This window comes from Sorex fumeus, unplaced genomic scaffold (genome assembly GCF_029834395.1).
Source record: "Sorex fumeus unplaced genomic scaffold, SorFum_2.1 ptg000199l, whole genome shotgun sequence".
Classification (NCBI taxonomy): domain Eukaryota; kingdom Metazoa; phylum Chordata; class Mammalia; order Eulipotyphla; family Soricidae; genus Sorex; species Sorex fumeus.
This window is the reverse complement of record NW_026606256.1, coordinates 1,518,611-1,536,600: the sequence shown is the minus strand read 5'-3', so window position 1 is coordinate 1,536,600 and position 17,990 is coordinate 1,518,611. Positions and strand designations below refer to the sequence as shown.

The window sequence follows — 17,990 nt, the reverse complement described above, 5'->3', positions numbered from 1 at the left end:
CTGGCTCTTCCTTGATTTAAATTTTTGCTAGATCAAGAATGTGGATCTTCTGTTGGCCTCCCAGTAGTGCCAGGCAGTTTCACTGGTCGCTGCAGTGTGGAATAGCATCATCTCTTGCCACTTTTTTCTTTTTGGGTCACACCCAGCGATGCTCAGGGGTTACTACTGGCTCTTCACTCAGGAATTACTCCTGGCGGTGCTTGGGGGACCATATGGGACGCCGGGGATCAAACCCAGGTGGGCCATGTGCAAGGCAGCAAATGCCCTACCCACTGTACTATGGCTCGGCCCCTCCACTTTAGGTTTTAAGTGCAAAATTTTATGCTGCCAGAGAACAGTATGTTCTTTGAACTTTCAAGACCTTAATGATTTTGCTCTCAAAATTAGAGGGTGGTTGAGTCCCGGCTGGTATAGTAAGTTCTCTATAGCAGAGGCTGCTAAGCCAGCCACAGAGCACTGGATGGAAACCTGGAGACCCAGAGGAGACGGGCATAAAAAAATCACTGTGGGACCTTGGGCAGGTTTTTTTTCCATGAAAAATAATCGGGTTCCACAAGTACAGAATGTTCACAACAGTGTTATTCAGAACAGTCGGAAAAATAAGCCCCAGAAACCAACCCCCACCCTGTCCCACGATCAGCATGATCGGAGAATGTGCCTGTCCTTTGTTGGCTGCTCCAGACTGAATGCAGTGAAGCACTGTTCCCTGACGCAGAGTGGGTGGCCGGCGCTCTTGGAGGCCCCGGCAGGCAGCTTCCAGCCACAGCACCGCATGGCCCCCACAAAATAAGGGTGAATAAGCTAATTTCTAAGATCGCTTTCAGTTTTGTTTTAGTTTTTGGTTTAGGGCCACACCCAAGAATGCTCAGGGCATATTCCTGGCTCTTTGCTCAGGGATCACTCCTGCCACTGCTCAGGGGACCATATGGGATGCTGGGGATGGAACCCAGGTAGGCCACGTGCAAGGCAAGCATCCCATACTACTGCTGTACTATTGCTCTAGTCCCTCATTTTTTATTTTAATGAGGTCAGATAAGCTATTGATTTCCCAAAACTTAAAGTTTGTGGGAAATAAGCACTGCTGCATGCTGAGGGCTTTTTCTTGCTTCCTGCCTTTACCCAACTGCCCACTAGAGAGCAGCAGAGCCCACCCACTTCAGCCTCTTCTGCCTCCTCTTACCCAGTGGTCCTCAGTGCTCTGTGTTCAGGGATCACTCCTGCAGGCTCAGGGGACCGTTAATGGTGCTGATGATCAAACTCAGGTTGGCTGTTAGCAAGCCGAGGACCCTACCCATTCCAGCCTATACTGGGTTCATTATAAGCAGTTCTATTTTCTGAAATCAATGCAAGTTATCCTGAGAGTAGCCATCCAAATTAAGCCAGGCTCATTCCCTCCCTCCCTCCCTCCCTCCCTCCCTTCCTTCCTTCCTTCCTTCCTTCCTTCCTTCCTCAATACTCAGGGCTTACTCCTGGCTCTGCATACAGGAATTATTACTCCTGGTGGTACTCAGGACCACATAGGATGCCAAAGATCAGGCGCAGGTCGGCTATGTACAAGGCAAGCGGCCTACCTCCTGTATTATCGCTTCAGCCTCAGACTTTAAAATTTTTCACATTAGTTAGAAATTAGTGATAAAATCAAGATGAATATTTCTCTTTCAGTTACTTAACACTTTTAAGGACTCTTGAATGCATTACAGATACTCAGTATTTCTGTGTTATCTGCACACCCTGGTAAAGAGATCCTTCTTTAGTCACCCTTCATCTAAGCCCCAATTCTTTGACCTTGGACAATGGTCTTTTTCCCCTTCGGAGCCTTGCAGTGTGTATTCACTCCTGCCCTGTCAGGCTCATGGGTTAATCCAGAGACGTTCCTTGAGGTGAACATACTCCGAACAGTCTTAAATTTCTTCCTATTTCTAGTTCTCTCCAAGTTGCTTGTCTTCGAGGTCCTTCTCATGACACGGGTCTGGTTTGGTCTCTAGGTGGCGTCTGCACTGGAGAAGTGGAAGACGGCGATCCGCGAGGCCCAGACCTTCTCCAGGATGCATGTTCTCCTGGGGATGCTGGACGCCTGCATCAAGTGGGATATGTCAGCGGAAAATGCCAGATGCAAAGTTTGTCGGAAGAAAGGTAAGTGTCCCGAATAATTCTTGTTGTTTAGTTCTGGGCCACAACCGACAGTGCTCGGGACTTGTTGCTGGGTCTGTGCTCAGGGATCACTTCTAGCAGGCAACTATATGGGGTGCTAGGACTGGAGTCTGGGTCAGCAGCATGCAAAGCAAGTAAATTCCCTACCTGCTGAATTATCTCCAGCATGCTCACCCTCCCCCAAAAAACTCTTTTTAGCAGTACACAACTTTTAGTGGGTGGGGTGCTTGCCTTGCCAGTCTGGATTTGATCCTTTGCACCTATGTCGCACCTTGGGCCTCACCAGTAGTAAGCCCTGAGCACTGCCAGATGTGGCTCGAAAACCAAAAATTAAATAACACTGCACAGCTTTTAAATATGATTAGATTATGCTGGGGGGGAGAGTCTGTGAAATGCTTGTCTTTGAAATTGCACGCCATTCAACCAAAGCAAGCCCTTTTCCTTATTTTTGAATATGAAAGAACTTTACTTTCATCCATCTTAAAGAACTTTTCAGGGAACAAGAATTAGTCTCGGTGCTGGAGTGATAGCACAGCGGGTAGGGCATTTGCCTTGCACACAGCTAACCCGGGTTCGATTCCCAGCATCCCATATGATTCCCTGAGCACCGCCAGGAGTAATTCCTGAGTGCATGTGCCAGGAGTAACCCCTGTGCATGGCCAGGTGTGACCCAAAAAGAAAACAAAAAAATTAGTCTTAACATCCCTCAGCTTGATTTCGAGTCATCTGTGACTGAGACTGGCATTAGCAGCAGAGGGCGCTGTTTGCACATTGTGACGGAGGCACAGGGCAGTCTCCTGAGGGCCCTGAGCACTCTGTGCAGGGGGAGCTTCCGGGCTGCTGTTTCCAGCAACTGGCTGCTCAGTGGCTCGAGTTATTATTTTGTGAATTCAGTTGGGTGTAATTTTCAAGCCTACCATTAAACCACTCAGTTGCTCTAAAATCTGATTTAGAATAAAAGGGAGTAAGGGGAGATGAAATCACTGGTTACATTGATGCCGTGTCTCAAATGTCAGGAAGCTGAACTCTTCATCAAACCCTAGCCGCCATTAGTTGGTTGGTCAGGGCAAAGAGCAGGGGGTTCCTTAATGGGGTGCCCTTTGCCTTCCTGCTCTCTGGCTTTCTCCCTCTCACAGCTTGGGGGGACTTGAGGGGGTAGAAGTCAGAAGAACTCAGCTCTAAATTCACTAGAACTTCAACAAAAACCCAGCCCCCAGCCCCCCCCCCCCAACACACCCCCTACCTTCCACCCCACCACCACCCTGGGTTTTTTTTTTAATCAGTATTCTAGAGTGTTTGTTCTTTCATGGTGTTAATTGAGGGGTGTGGCTCTCTTTCTCATAACCTCCCGCCCTCAGTGATATGTTAAGTTTTTCTTCTCACAGGTGAGGATGACAAACTGATCCTGTGTGACGAGTGTAATAAAGCCTTCCACCTGTTTTGTCTGAGGCCGGCTCTTTATGAAGTACCAGATGGTGAGTGGCAGTGCCCGGCCTGCCAGCCCGCTACTGCCAGGCGCAACTCTCGTGGCAGGTGAGACTTGGCTTTGTTTTGTCCTGTTTGCGGTGCTGGGCACGAAACCCAGGTCTCCTGCTCGCAGAGCATGGGCTTTATCACTGGGCTCCACCCCGGCAGAGAATTTAGTTTCTTTTTCTTTTTGGTTTCTGACTTGTATCTATCAGTGTCCTGGGGCTACTCCCGACTCAGTGCTCAGGGCTGCTGTGTGGAACCAGAGATGGAAACCATGTCAGGACGCGTGGCCCGTGCTTTGAGCCATCTCCTTGAGAGTTTCTCCAGTTGAACGGTTTCTAAGGAGCTTTGTGTTCACGTGCTGTTTCTTGGTTTTGTTCAACTCTCCGGTTGGTCGTTACTTCCCTTGGGGGAGGCGCACACCAGTGGTGTCTCGGGATCTCTCCCACTAGGGTTCGGGTCACCAAACTTCCGTCAGTCCTCTCCGCCGTACCATCTCTCTGGTCCCCGTGACCATTGCTTATTCCTTTCTGCCTTGGCTTCCACTTGGCTCCCCTGGGATGAAGTGTCAACTCTGCCTTCCTCCCTCACAGTTGCCCTCCTCCTCCCGATGAGGACTCAGTGTCCAGTGGCCTGCGCTCACACCTTTTGTCTTCTGGGTTCTCTTCCTTGGCCAGATGTCCACGCGCCTCTGACTTGCCTGCACTGCCCAGTCTCACAGTCCCCCTCTCTGGCCTTCCTGGGGCTCTTCTCGACTGCTTCCTTACCTCCTCCCATCTGCCACCCGTAACTCACCAGCTCTTTGTAGGGACACCCACAGGACTTGCTCAAGATAAAGATCTGCCTGTGTGGCTTCCCACTCAGAAACTTCCATCTTGGGGCAAGGAACCTTGGGGTGATGGTGGAGCCATCAGGCACCTGATTATGGGCTTAGTTGTAACAGCATGCAAGGCTGAAACAGTGATTTGGGGGAGGCTGGAGTGATTTGGGGGAGAGCTCAGAGGCAAGGGCACTTGCCTTCCTCTTGGCCAACCATATGGTTTGATCGCATATGGTCCCTAAAGCACCACCAAGTCCTGAGTGCAGAACTAGGAGTGACCCTGAGCATTGCCAGGTGTGTCCCCACCCCTCCAAGAAAATAATAATACGATTGTTAGTGTCTGAGAGTAGGAAGCATTGTTCCTCATCAGATCCCAAGGCGGCCAGACCCAGGGCCTCATGAAAAGTAGCTGCCTAATTGCCGCCAAGTTAAAAGCGCTCTGACCCCCCATTGAAATTCAAGGTCACCAAAGGGCCGCTCCAAGGCACCTCGCCTTTGAAGGCGCAGAGCTGTCTGATCTGACCCACCTTCCAGTGTCCCTGGATGCCTTGCTCCATCCCAGCCTACTGGCGGGAGGCAGCTGCTCCCAGCTGGGATTACTGCACTTTGATGTGGTGGTCATCTGTGCGCTGTCCCCGCCGCTGGACGGGGGCCAGCAAGGTGGAGCTGCACCTGTCTGGCTGTTTACCCCTGGAGCGCCGGGTCAGGCCAGCTGAATGGCGGAGAGGGAACGGCTCGGCACTGTCTGATGTTGAGAGAAGCAGGCTCGCGTGTGCTCCCAGTTTCTGTCGCCAAGGTGTCGGAGGCCTGCCTCTGGGTTGAAGCAGGTTGGCAGCCTGTGGCCTGTGCCCCAGCCTGGCTGGGTCTCCTGCACTCCCTCCTCCCAGCAGCCTGATGATCTGCAGAAAGGGTGCTGTTGTCTGCGCTCATCTCAGGGCCATTGTAACCTCAAACTGGGTCTTCCCCACAGGAATTACACTGAGGAATCTGCCTCTGATGGCAGTGAAGAAGAGGAGGAGGAGGAAGAGGACGAGGAGGAAGAAGAGGAGGAGGAGGAGGAGGAAGATTATGAGGTGGCTGGTTTGCGACGTAAGTCTTCGGTTTGCCTTACTCATTCACCTCCTGTCCTGTCTGTCGCCCTAATGTGCAGTGGCTGGGCTGGCAGGAGACCTGGAGTGCCTTGGACCTTCTCCGCTCTCGGTGACCTTGGGGCGCCCCCGCCTGCCTTTCTTTCCGGTGCAGTTCTCAGGTGCTGTGCACCTTCCCGGTAGGAGGGTGGCTTGACTTCAAGGTCAGCATTCTGCCGCACACCCATCGAGTGCCCAGAGATCTGCATGGCAGGGCTGCTTCTGAACCCCCTTGGTGAGGACAGGGAAAGTTCCCCAGCCAATTTGCCCTCCTGCCCTTCTCAGAAACAAACTCCTCACTCAGTGCCCCTATGACACTCAGGCTCCTCCACCCCCAAGCCTCACATCGCTCCTGTGGCCTCCTGACTCTGGGGAGCCTTGTTCCGCTCTGCCAACTCCGGTGCTGGCCGAGGACTGAGGCTCCGCTAGCTTGAGAAGGTTGGCAGCTTAGGCTGAGTGGGTGGGTAGTGGCGCCCATTCCTTGGGTGCTAGCATCAGTAGGGGCCTCAGCCATGCGCACCTATAGCTCCGTCTTCTTTGATTTTGGTGGGATGCAGATGGCACTCGGGGCTGTGATGGGAGCAGAGTAAGAACAACTCAGACTCACGGTGCCACGCAAATCTGGGTTAGCCACTTCATATGTACACGCATGCTCATACCCCAGGCACCATTTGGGTGCTGGGGACTGAACCAAGGTTCCAGCTTTCTGACCACCTTCCAGTCCTCGGTCCAGGTCTTACAGTTTTCTACAACTAGACCTCAGCTCTGCAGCCTTACTTTCTAAAATGCTCTCCGGCCCACAGAACAGAGGTGAGGTGGAGATTTTAGTGAGCATGTTCTAGTGAGCATGTTCTACAGTCCCGGTGCTGTAAGGGCGGTGTGCTGGCCCTTGGTTGGCCCCCCATGCTCCACTTCAGGGCTTTGCTCAGGGACCACTTAGTTTCCCCCGTGTATCCAGTGAGCGGGGAAGCAGCTGGTGTGTTTCCTTCCGCTCAGCACGTGTTTGCCAGCTTCTTTGCCAGGGGTCTGCAACCTGCTTCCATTGCTGAGCTATTCCCCTGCTCCAAGGCCCGCCCACTGATCTTTCTAGCCTCACCTGCTGGAAGGATCCTGGGAAGAATTCGATGTTCCAGAGCCCGTCAGCTTTGACTTTCCAGCCACCAGCAATGGGGTTCTCTCGTGCTAACCACGGGTTCTGGCTTGGTGGCTGTCCCTGGCACCCACATTTCATTTTGGCTTCTTTTTCACTAGTGTTGGCTGGACACTGTTGCTCTCCCGTGGTAGATTGTAGTACTGGTTTATTTGTTCTATTTTTTTTTTTTTTGTTTTATTTTGTTCTGTTTTGGGGCCATACCCAGTTAGGCTCAGGGTTTAGTACTACCTCTGAACTCAGGGATCACTCCTGGTGGGGGCACCCTATTGAGGTGCTTCAGATCGAACCCAGGTCAGCTGCGTGCAAGGCAAGCGCCCTCCCCACTGCCCTGACCTCATTCTTGGTATTGTTGCTTCCGCATGTACCTGTCTGTGCAATGTCACCTCGTTCTGTGCAGGGACCGTCGGGTGTAAAGACCATGAGGTCATCTGTGTATCCTGAGTACAGAGGTCAAGGAGCGTTGCTTTGATTTTGAGCGTCTGTTGTCTTGGTCCTATTCTCTGGAGGTTTTCTGGAAGTGCCCTGCTCCCTCTCTCAGATGTAAGCAGGACTGTGGCCGGCACACTCAGGACATGGCCCATCAGCTGGGCTGGGCTTTTCTTCCCCCCCTAAAGCTATTTTTAGAGCCTCAGCTTTTCTCTGCAAAGGTCATGGTGGTGAGGGAGCGCGTGTGTTAGCTAGATCATCCCCTTGTCCAGCCGTCCGTCTCCCGAGAATCCACACTCAGACTGAGCTCGGGTCAGGAGTTCTGGACAGTGGCCACTTCTGAGCTAGTGAGACCCTTCCGGGTTTGTGTTCCTGGGACTCAGTGGCCAGGCTATAATAGATGGCCGCTGTGCATTCACCTCCTGTGTCCACCATGGGAGTCCCAGCCGGCACTGCGGGCTCCTCCATCCACCACTTGATTCCGTGTGCACTTGCTTTATTTCAGTGAGACCTCGAAAGACCATCCGGGGCAAGCAGGGGGCTGTTCCCCCCACAAGACCAGGCCGCCGGCCAGGTAAGAAGCCGCACCCCGCCCGGAGGGCTCAGTCAAAAGCACCGCCCGTGGATGAAGCCGAGGTGGATGAGCTGGTAAGCGTCTTCTCCGGCTGGGGTGCGGGTGTCAGTTCTGTGCCTCTTCCCGCTCCCCCAACCCTCGTACCACTAGGTGTAGCCCAAAAACACTGATCTCTCTTCTCCCCACCAGTGTCTCTTTGCTCCTGCGTTAGGGATCTGCTAGGCAGCAGGTGGGGCTGCCCCTCCCGCTCCCTCCACCCTCAACTGGGGAGAAGGAGGCAGATGGGTGGGCCCCAGGCTGAGCATCCCAGTCCCTGGGAGCTGCTATGTCCGGCATCCCTGCTGCTGCCCGCGGCCCAGTCTCTGGTGATCGGCAGCCTGCAGCTCGCTGGGTTCTAAAATAGCCTCCATGTGTCTCAGGCCGAGGAGGGCTGGGGCTCTGGGGAATGCCAGCCGTGTCCGCGCCCCCCGTGCTGGGTGGCTGTTGCTGACAGTTGTTCCGGCAGCCGCCCTGGAGTCCCCACCCTCGCTGCTGTGGGGGGCTTTGCCTTTGATGGCACCAGTGCTTTCAAGAGCAGAGAGGCCCTAGAAACTTCCCTGTCTGGGCTGCTCTGGGGGCGGGGAGCCCACTGTTTGGGGAGACCCAAAGGCACTGAGATGAGAGTAGCGTGCCCCCACCCTCAAGCCCCCCATACACAGTGCTCTCGGCGTAGCCTATGGCCTGAGGAGCACCCCCCACCCCATCCCCCCCTGAGGGACAGCACCCTCCTGCTTCGCTGGCAGCTGGACTCCTTTGCTGTCTGGTGGTCCCCAAGACTGACCCACATCCACCCAGATCCATCTGCTCTCAGAGAATCTTCTGCCACGCTGGTCTCTGCCACCAGGGGGAGCAAGTGAGCAGCGGCTCCAATTTAGGGGCACAAGGCTTTGATCCTCCCGCCCCCACACAGTGCCCCATCTCTCATCCTTGTATAATTATGCATGGGGGGAGAGACATCACACTCCTAGTGGTGCTGGGGGGGCACCCTCCCCAGAGCCTTCAGCCTACTTGTGTGTACTTATTCAGGGCTGGAAGGATAGTCCAGGGGCTAAGGCACTTCCCTTGCCTTATGGCCAGCCCATTTGGTACCGGCAGTGTGAAAGGCTGCTCCTGGTGGCGCTCGGTGTCAGGACAGACGCCCTACCTGCTGTACGCCCACCCTGGCCCACCAGTGTTTATTTAGCCCCTCCATTTCCCCGGAGATGCACCTGTGCGGCCCGTCACTCTTCTCTTGGCCCTGAGCGGCTTCGCTCTCCCGTCTGGTGCAGGTGCTGCAGACCAAGCGGAGCTCGCGGAGGCAGAGCCTGGAGCTGCAGAAGTGCGAGGAGATCCTGCACAAGGTCATCAAGTACCGCTTCAGCTGGCCCTTCCGGTGAGCCGCTGCCCCGCCGGGTGCCCCCCGATCCCTTTCCGTCGGGATACGACGCGGCCTGTCCTGTCTAGCGTGTGCTTGCTCACTGGGTTTTGGTTCTCCCAGGGAGCCCGTGACACGTGACGAGGCGGAGGACTACTACGACGTGGTCACGCACCCCATGGACTTCCAGACGATGCGGAACAAATGCTCCTGCGGGAACTACCGCTCGGTGCAGGAGTTTCTCAGCGACATGAAGCAGGTGTTCGCCAACGCCGAGCTGTACAACTGCCGGGGCAGCCCCGTGCTGGAGTGCACGGCCAAGACCGAAGAGTGCCTGCTGGCGCTGCTGCGCAAACACCTGCCCGGCCACCCCTACGTGCGCCGGAAACGCAAGAAGTTCCCAGAGCGCCCTGCTGAGGACGAGGGGGACGGTGGGCTGGAGCCTGCTGGACAGTCCAGGGGCCGAAGACAGAAGAAGTAGGCAGGGCCGTGGTGAGGGAGCTGAAGTCGGGGTGGGGGGACCGAGGGGAGAGCAGGGAGGGTGGGGGGGACCCAGGAAGGGAGAGCGCAGGAGTCCAGCAGCCTGCGGCCTGCCCACGGAGGCGCGAGCGTGGAGTCCCGTGTGGGTTTGGTGGCAGAAGCGAGCAGTGGGTGTTGGTGACCTTCTTTTTCTCCCCCTAAGTATCCGGGAGGAGCGTGAGGGGCGGCCGTGCCCGGGAGCCCAGTCCTTCTCCTGTCTTTGTTCCCGGGGTTCTGCCCCACGGATCACCACAGCAGTGCCAAGCCTCTGGGCTCGGGGGGATTTCTGTACGCCATAGGGGAGGGGGGGGCAGGCCCAGGCGGCCCCCCGGGCTCCTCCCTCTAGTTCTTGATGACCTCATGCCCGCCGTGTCGTCCCCTCTGCCCTGGCCCTTGCAGTGGCATGTCAGTGCTATATGGAATTCTCTGGTCACCAGCATCACCATCTTGGCAGAGCAAAGGGACATGCCCTTGGGCCCATCCCTGACCACCCCGTCCCCTCCTGGGAGATAGCCCTTCCCTCCCCCACTCCCCATCCCACTTTGCCTCCCCCTTCCAAAAACACAAAAGGGTTTTAAAAAAAAAAAAAGGAAAAACCGAAGGCACTTCACCTAGAGACCGGGGTCCTGCTTCTGTCCGGTCATGACGGGCCTGACCAGGATGCGTCTGGCCAGAAGAGGGTGTTGGAGCCCAGCCCACCCGCGCACCGGATGTGCTCTTAGGGGAGCACGAGAGAAGCAGGAAGATTGAGATGTTTAATTTTTTAATGGACTTTTCTAGCTATTCCAAGTTGCTTGTTCCAGCAGCGCTGCTGTCTAAAGGACACCGTGTCCGTCCGCGTCCTTGCTGTGGCACATGTACAGTCGTTTTATGGTAATGTGGTCGCTTCTCGCCCACGCCCCCGCCCGCACCCGCTCACCTGCGAGAAGTCGGCATGGAGGCTCTTGAGGCGAGTGGGGGGACTCTGGGGGGGCTCTGTGGCCTCCCCGCTCCTACCTCCCCTCCCCTCCCATTTCACCTCCGTCTTGGAACTCCCTTGAAACCCGCATCTTGGGGTCCGAGTGGGGGCTGACAGGGGGACAGGAGCAGCTCAGACCAGCCTCCCCCCCCCCACGCGCAGTGCTGGGGTGGGCTTTAGGCAGAGCTCCGCAGACCCCTTTCCCCTTCGTGGCAAGTTTCTACAAAAACACAAAACAGGGTTGGATTTCCTACCCATCAGCTGCTGGCGGGAAAGTTCCAAGCGCTTGGGCACCTACTTAGGTTAAGGGGAAAGCAGCCGCCCGTGGGGTTGCAACCCACAAACCCTGAGAATAAGTGGAGCCTCTCACCCAGAACCTAACCGGGACGACGAGGTTGGCCCGTTTCCCTTGCTGGGGCGAGCGACCCCCTTCTCTGTGGGCCTGATTAGCACTGACTAGACCGCCTCATGCCGCGCCCGCCCACCGGCCTCTCCCTGCCTGTTCTTGTCGCAGTAAGAATCGCAGTCCCGCCTCGTGACACCTGAGCTGTTTGTTTTTTAAATCGTCTTTGAGGAGGAAGGGCCCCTCGAAAGGGTAAACTTGTAATAAATTGGAATTTCAAATAAATATTATGTACTTGTGTTTATAAAGAAGATGTGATTCCGCAGATCTGTTTATCCCGGTAGTTGGTGAGCTGGGGGTGGGGCTTCAAAGGTGTATTTGTGGCCACGTGCTCAGGACTGGGGTCCCTGCCAGGCATCCCCACCAACACCCCGTACCCCAGAGACGCTCTGCTGCGGGGCTGGAGGAGGCCAGCACCAGCGGACAGTGCCAGCCACACGCGAGCCTGGAGCTTCTCTCTCCAGTGCAGGGTGATCTTTGGGGGCACCTTCTGCTGACTTCAAATGAGTCGTTGTTCCTTGGGGAATCAAAGCACCTTGCCTGGCTCCACATTCTAAACTGGGAACCCTTAATCTCCAACTTGTCAGGAAGCCAGGCGTCCACATTGGGGTGTGGGGTGAGGGTCATCCGTCCCAAAGCAGGAACAAATGCACATTTGGTTCTGCACATGCCCTGTAACCGCTGACCCCCCCCCGGGGGGGGGGGCAGCACAGGCAGGCATGGCTTCTGAGGCATTCTGTGAGGCTCTGGGGGTGCCCGTGTGTTTCCCTTTCTTGGCCTAACACCTGCTGCTCCCCGCCCGCCTGTGGTGCTGTCTGGAAAATGGAGCTCAGAGGGAGGGTCCTGGGCCTTGGCGGGGTTGCGGTGCAGGCCTGCTCGCCCAGCCCATTCATCCTGGAAGTGGGGCTTTCCCCCCAGCTCAGGATTCCCCGCCCGCCCTGTCTGGGGCCCTTTTGGTCCCCACTGCCCCTTGCCTTCCTCCTGCCCTGGAACACTCCCTTTCTCCGCTGACCCTGCTCTGGGGTGGCAGCACCCCACTTGGACCTGTCACCTTCACTGAGCTCAGTCGGGCTCAGCTCTAGGGGAGCCCCCGGGAAAAGGCAAGGTGGTAGGACCGGGTCCTTAGGTGGGGTCACGTCCCCTCAACTCAGGGCTAGACTATCTTGGGGGTTTCCTCCCCCAAACAAAGTCAGGGACCTGTGAGGTAGGTGGTGGCTGCCAGAAGGTGCTGGCCTTCAGCCCCCCTCAGATGAGGCCACCTGGGACAGGAGCCACCATCCCTCACTAGCTGGTGGCCCTTACAGTGGACAGATGGGACAGGTCCTGCTGCCCTGAGTGCCCCGCCTCAATGCACGCACCTGGCTGGCAGAAAAGCGGTTGAACTCCCCGCTGCACCTGCCCTTCCCCTGGGCTAGCGATGTATGCCCACTGTGCCCCAGGCCTCCCATTCTTTTACTTTTGTTTGGCCATTTGGGTCACACCCAGCTAAGTTCAGGGGTTACTCCCAGCTCTGCACTCAGGAAGCACTCCTGGTGGTGCTCAGGGGACCATATGGGATGCTGGGGATCGAACTCAGGTAGAAAGCGTGCAAGGCAAATGCCCTTCCCACTGTACTATGGCTCCGGACCCTGGGGGTTCCCATTCTTCATATGACCGACCCTGCTCCACCTAGGGACCAGAGCTTCCGTGGGAGATCTGGATAAGCTGACACCCCACTTTCTACAGGCGAGGAACATCATTGAGAAAGATTTGCCTGCAGGCCCCAGAGAAGCTAGTGTGTGTGTGGGGGGGGGGGGGCATATCCCAGGGTCTTCAGAGCTCCCCACCCCCCCACCCCGCTGTAGCATCCCAGCTCACTCGGGGAAGCAGGACTGGTTACCTCAAAGACAGCCTATGGGTGCCAACCCTTGGTGCTGTCTGGAAAATGGAGCTCGGAGGGAGGGTCAAGGCCCCAACTGCACCCACCCCCGGCTCTGCTCCCCGCACAGAGAGGACTCAGCGGTGCCACACGGCCTTTATTCCAGTCACAGCACAGGGATGCAACAATAAATTACATCATTAAATAAACTCCCTGCTGGACCAGCCCCCTCTGCCCTCCTCCCGTCTTCACGCTGCCCCCAGCCCTGTGGGGACTCCGCAGCTCCCCCCCCCCCCTTAGGGGAGCAAGTCCCACTGGGGCCTGGACAAGGGAGGCTGGAAGGCATCTCTCCACCCGCTACAGGGGCCCTTCTGCTCACTTGCCTGGCCTGACAGCTGGGCAGCTGTTCCTCAGCTGTTTCCTCCGGCGAGGGGGGGAGGCTGGCAGGGGGCAACAGCCGCCTGGGGCCGCCCTGTGTCCCTAGAGATGTGTGGGGTTCTCCAGAGAGAGATCTGTCTTAGTCATGTGCAACACCACGGTAGGAGCCTTGTAATGGCAGTGGGGGCCGTGACCATAGCCCCCGGGAGCCCGGCAGGCCTTGGCCCGCGCCCGGCCGGCTGCCATCTTGCGGTGGCACAGGCTCTGCCAGGTCTGGAAAGTCTTGGAGCTCCACACCCAGACGCCGCTGGTGATGCCCACCACCAGCGACATGAAGATCTTGAGCATGAACACGGCCACGGTGGGCACCGAGCCCCCCTGCAGCGAGCAGTCCCGTCGGCCCCCGGGCGTGGGGGCTGCCACGCACGGCTGCTCCGTGGCCCGGAGGTGCCACACGTCCATGTTAAGGCGCTCATAGACATAGCACACGATGACGCAGGTGGCCGGCACGGTGTAGAGGATGGAGAAGACGCCGATCTTGACCATGAGCTTCTCCAGCTTCTCGGTGTTGGTGCCTCCTGTCTTCATGATCTTGCGGATGTGGAAGAGGGCCACGAAGCCAGTCAGGAGGAAGCTGGTGCCCAGCACTAGGTAGCAGGAGAGCGGCACCAGCACGAAGCCCGTGAGCGCCGCCGCGTCCATGCTGGCCACGTAGCAGAGCCCCGTGAGCTCGTCGCCGGCCACCTTGCGCAGGGTCAGGATGACAATGGTCTTGAGCGCCGGCAGGCCCCAGGCGGCCAGGTGGAAGTAGCTGCCGTGCGCCTCGATGGCCTCGTGGCCCCACTTCTTGCCGGCGGCCAGGAACCAGGTGAGCGTCAGCACCACCCACCAGAGCGAGCTGGCCATGCCGAAGTAGTAGAGCAGCAGGAAGACCAGGGTGCAGCCCGTGTTCTCCAGGCCCTCCTGGATCACGTAGAGGGCGCCGGCCTCCTGGTCGCAGGCCACGCTCTGCGCGCCGGCCACGGCGCGGATGAGGAAGGCCAGCGAGTAGACGTTGTAGCACATGGACAGGAAGATGATGGGGCGCTCGGGGTACTGGAAGCGGTGCGGCTCCAGCAGGAAGGTGAGCACGGTGAAGGCGGTGGAGAAGAAGCAGAGCGCCGACCACACGGCCATCCACACGAGCGCGAAGTCCTTGTCCCGCCGCGACCAGAACACCTCGACGCCGGGGCCGCAGCGCGGCGCGCACGAGCGGCTCTTGGCCACGTACTGGAACTTCTCGGGGTTCTCGCAGGCGCCGCCGCCGCCGCCCGCGCCCCCGGGGCCCCCGGGGCCCGGGCCCGCGTCGCCGCCGGGGGGCCGCGCGGGCCGCGGCGCCACGGGCAGCATGCCCAGGCCCTTGTGCGGCTCGGCCGGGCCCGCCGTGGCGTTCTCGGGCGCCTCGATGCACAGCGCGTGCGGGTCGTTGCGCGTGGGCAGCCGCGCGCAGTCGAGCGAGTCGGGCCAGCCGAAGTTGAACTGCTCCATGATGGGCGCGCAGCGCAGCCGCGCCTGCTCGCACATGGGCCGGCAGGCGGGGATGGGCGTCGAGACCTGGTCGGTGCACATGGGCGCGTAGAGCGAGCACAGGAAGAAGCGCAGGTGGCGGTGGCAGCCGTACTGCACGAGCGGCGCGAACTCGGCCAGCTCGGCGGCCGCCTCGCCCTGCGACGTGTGGCCCAGCAGGTTGGGCAGGCGGGTCAGGTTGTAGCCGATGCCGCGGCACATGGGGATCTCCACCGCCTGGCACGGCGCCGGCGCCCGCCCGCGCTCGGGGTCGAAGCGGCCGATCTCCAGCGCCGCGCCGCCCGCCGCCAGCAGCGGCCCCAGCAGCAGCAGCAGCGCCCGGCGCCCGGGCGGCCCGGCCATCCCCGGCGGCCGCCGCTCACTCGGGCCGCGCCGGCCCGCGTCCCCGGGCGCGCCCGCCACGTCGCGAGCCCATCGCCGAGCCGCCCGCGCGAGACGCGCCGAGCCCGCCGCGCCGCCACGGCCGCCGCCGCCGCCGCCGCCGCCGCCCGAGCGCGCGCCCAGCCGCAGCCCGCGCCCGCCTCGCCGGGCCGCCGCTACCAGCCCCGGGGGCGGGGCCCGGGACACGCCCTGGGGGCGGGGGCGGGACACGCCCGGGGGCGGGGCCCGCGCCTCGGGCACGCCCCCTGCCCGGCTTTAAAGGCGCCGCGTCCGGCGCCCACCCGCCCGCCGGCCCGGTCGAGGTACGGCGGGGCGGGGCGGGGCGGGGCGCGGTGCCGCCTCTCCCCCTTCTCCTGCCTGCCCGCCGGCCTCTCTCTCCCGATGTCCCTGGGCGCCCGCGCTGACCTAGGCTCACGTGCCACCCGGGGCCCCCCCCCCCGGACGGTGCCAGACACCCCACCCAGCCCAGTGCCCCGGGAATGGCCCCAGGCTGGACCGCAGTGCAGAGCGGACGTGGACGGTCTATCCAGCGGTCTCGGTGCTGGGTGTTTGGCATCGTGGCCTCCTTGGTTTGGTTTTGTCTGGGCTCCACACCCAGGGGACAGGGAGACGCAGTACCCGGGGGTCCAGCACCTGCTGCCCCTGCCTGCAAAGCATGTGCTCCTGTGCTCCTCTCTCTGTCTCTCTCTCTCTCTTTCTCCGTCTGTCTCTGTCTGTCTCTCTCTCCTCTCTGTGTCTCTCTGTGTCTCTGGTCTCTGTCTCTCTATCTCTCTGTCTGTCTCTCTTTCTCTCTCTCTGGAATTCTCCTGTTTTTCAGTCATCCAAATTGTTTTTGTCATGACACGGTGCACTTTTCAACTCTCCTGAGAAGAGTTCTCGCCAGGAATTCTCGACATTTTACAGATGCACAGACTGAACTCAGAAAACTGCCACTCTCTGCCCGGGAGGACCCAGCTCACCAGGCTCAGGCTCATGCAGCTTCTTCCACTGCTGGACGCTGCCTTGCACCAGGGCGAAGGCACCTCCCAGGCCCAGCCTCAGGTGCCCTGAGTGTGAGCGGGTCATGGGGTGGGGCCCAGGAAGGAGTCAGGTGTAACTGGTGCCCACTCACGGCCTGGGGGTGGGGGGCGGCTGCAAGCAGGCACACAGTCTCTAGGAGCCCCCAAGGGTGGGCTGGGTAGAAATGCTCTGCTCTGGGCCCAGCCTGGCACGGGAGAAGGTGCGGCTCCTGCTCCTGATCTTCCGAGTTGCCGGTCTTGGGGAAGGAGCCTGGCCCTGTCTACCTGCTCAGAGCGGACAGGTGCTTCCGCCTGGCCCACCAGTCGAGCACCAGTGGGGGAGTCCATAGCCTTGAGGGCTGGGAAGTCCCTCCTGTCCCTCCATCCCAGCTCCACCCTCAGGGCATCCTGCCTGCAGGCTCCTGTGCCCCCAGAACCCCTTCAGCCAGCACTGCCCAGGGGCAACCCTCAGCACCCCCGCGCCCAGGGTCTCCCCACGTGCGCACTGGCGCTTAACTGTCCATCCGTCCCTTCCTCCCACCCCAACACCCGCCTCTGCTCCAGGCCGCTGGGGACAGCTCATGGCTCTGCGTCCTGTGACCCCCACAACCCTGTCTGCAGGAGGGGGGTGGCTCTGAGCTGTCCCTTCTGCTTTGGCCAGGTGGGGCAGCTCCTGGCTGGGGATAGGGTCGCCACGGTGAGGCCTGCAGGGGAAGAGCCAGGATTTCTGTGTTCCCTGCCCCCCCCCATCCCTGTGGAGGGGCGTCTGGGCCCTCTGTCTGGCTGTCAGAGTGGGAAGGGTGCCCCCCTGAAGCCAGAGAATGCCAGACTGTCACCACAGCAACGCTGCTCCCAAGAAGAAGCCAGGCCTGGGGGAGCCGTGGGCTGCCCCTCCCCCATGCAGAGGCCTCTGGGCCGCCTGCCCACCCACCCGGCTTTGTCACTTGATCCTGCCTTACAAAGGCTGAACAATACCCAGGGCCTGCAGGAAGGGACACTGAGCAGGGGGAGATTAGCATCGATGCCACCCCTCAGGTCCTGGGACCAGGGCAGAGCCGGAACCCAGCCCCCTCGCCTCACCCGCTCCCTGGGAGGCTCTCGCTCCTCATGTGTCCCCCATGCACCTCCCTGACCCCCACCCTGGTTTACTGTGTACCCCCAAGGGGGCCCGAGCCCTGCCCTGGTGTCCCTACTCAGCTCACAACCCCCAGGAAGGACCTCCATAGCTATGGCCCTGGGATCCACCCTTGCTGCAGCCGTCAGACCAGTCCCCCGTAAGCCTGGAAGCCTGGGAATGAGGGTCAGGGCCCTGCTCCCCACTGTCTGGACACCTGGCCTCCAGAAGGCTCCCAGAAATAGTTGCTGAGTGAGGAGAACGCTGTGATGAAGAGGGGCCCAGGCCTGGCAGAGGAGGAACACAGCGTGGCCTGAGGGTGGGGGCGGGTGGGACTTGGGGACAGGGCCATAGCAGTAAATGTGCCAGCCACGTCTCCAGGTAGGTGGACACCAGGTGGGTGGGGAGGGGGACCCAGCAGGCTCACCAGACCTGGCCCGGGGGCACCACGCGTGTGGCAAGCGAGCTTGTGTGTGTGTGTGTGTGTGTGTGTGTGTGTTGTGTGTGTGTGTGTGTGTGTTTGCACGCGCACCCAGGGCAAGCTGTATTGGGTGGGGCAGGCAAAGTGTTCAGAGCAGGCTCTGGCTTCCCTCTGCTTGAGCTCCAGTACTGACTCAGTTTCCCTGCCTGAGGTGTCAAAGGGCAGCTGGATCGCTCATTCTTTTCTTTTTGGTTTTGGGGCCACACCCAACAGGGCTCAG

General features: G+C 59.3%; 2 protein-coding genes across 2 annotated transcripts in view; one reads left to right on the top strand and one right to left on the bottom strand.

Annotated features, from left to right (window-relative positions):
- BAZ1B (bromodomain adjacent to zinc finger domain 1B) overlaps positions 1-9,625 on the top strand; it is a 62,526-nt gene extending 52,901 nt beyond the window's left edge. The window contains exons 14-19 of the mRNA XM_056108252.1: positions 1,986-2,133; positions 3,537-3,684; positions 5,412-5,530; positions 7,653-7,795; positions 9,029-9,132; positions 9,238-9,625. Of these exons, the coding sequence (XP_055964227.1) occupies positions 1,986-2,133; positions 3,537-3,684; positions 5,412-5,530; positions 7,653-7,795; positions 9,029-9,132; positions 9,238-9,595 (1,020 nt within the window). The 3' untranslated portion in view covers positions 9,596-9,625. The remainder of the gene's footprint in view (positions 1-1,985; positions 2,134-3,536; positions 3,685-5,411; positions 5,531-7,652; positions 7,796-9,028; positions 9,133-9,237) is intronic.
- A 3,540-nt stretch (positions 9,626-13,165) lies between these two features.
- Positions 13,166-15,173, bottom strand: FZD9 (frizzled class receptor 9). Its single transcript, XM_056108257.1, has one exon. It carries the CDS (start codon positions 15,136-15,138, stop codon positions 13,333-13,335), a length of 1,806 nt encoding a protein of 601 aa, XP_055964232.1. The 5' UTR covers positions 15,139-15,173; the 3' UTR covers positions 13,166-13,332.
- Positions 15,174-17,990: the final 2,817 nt, after the last annotated feature.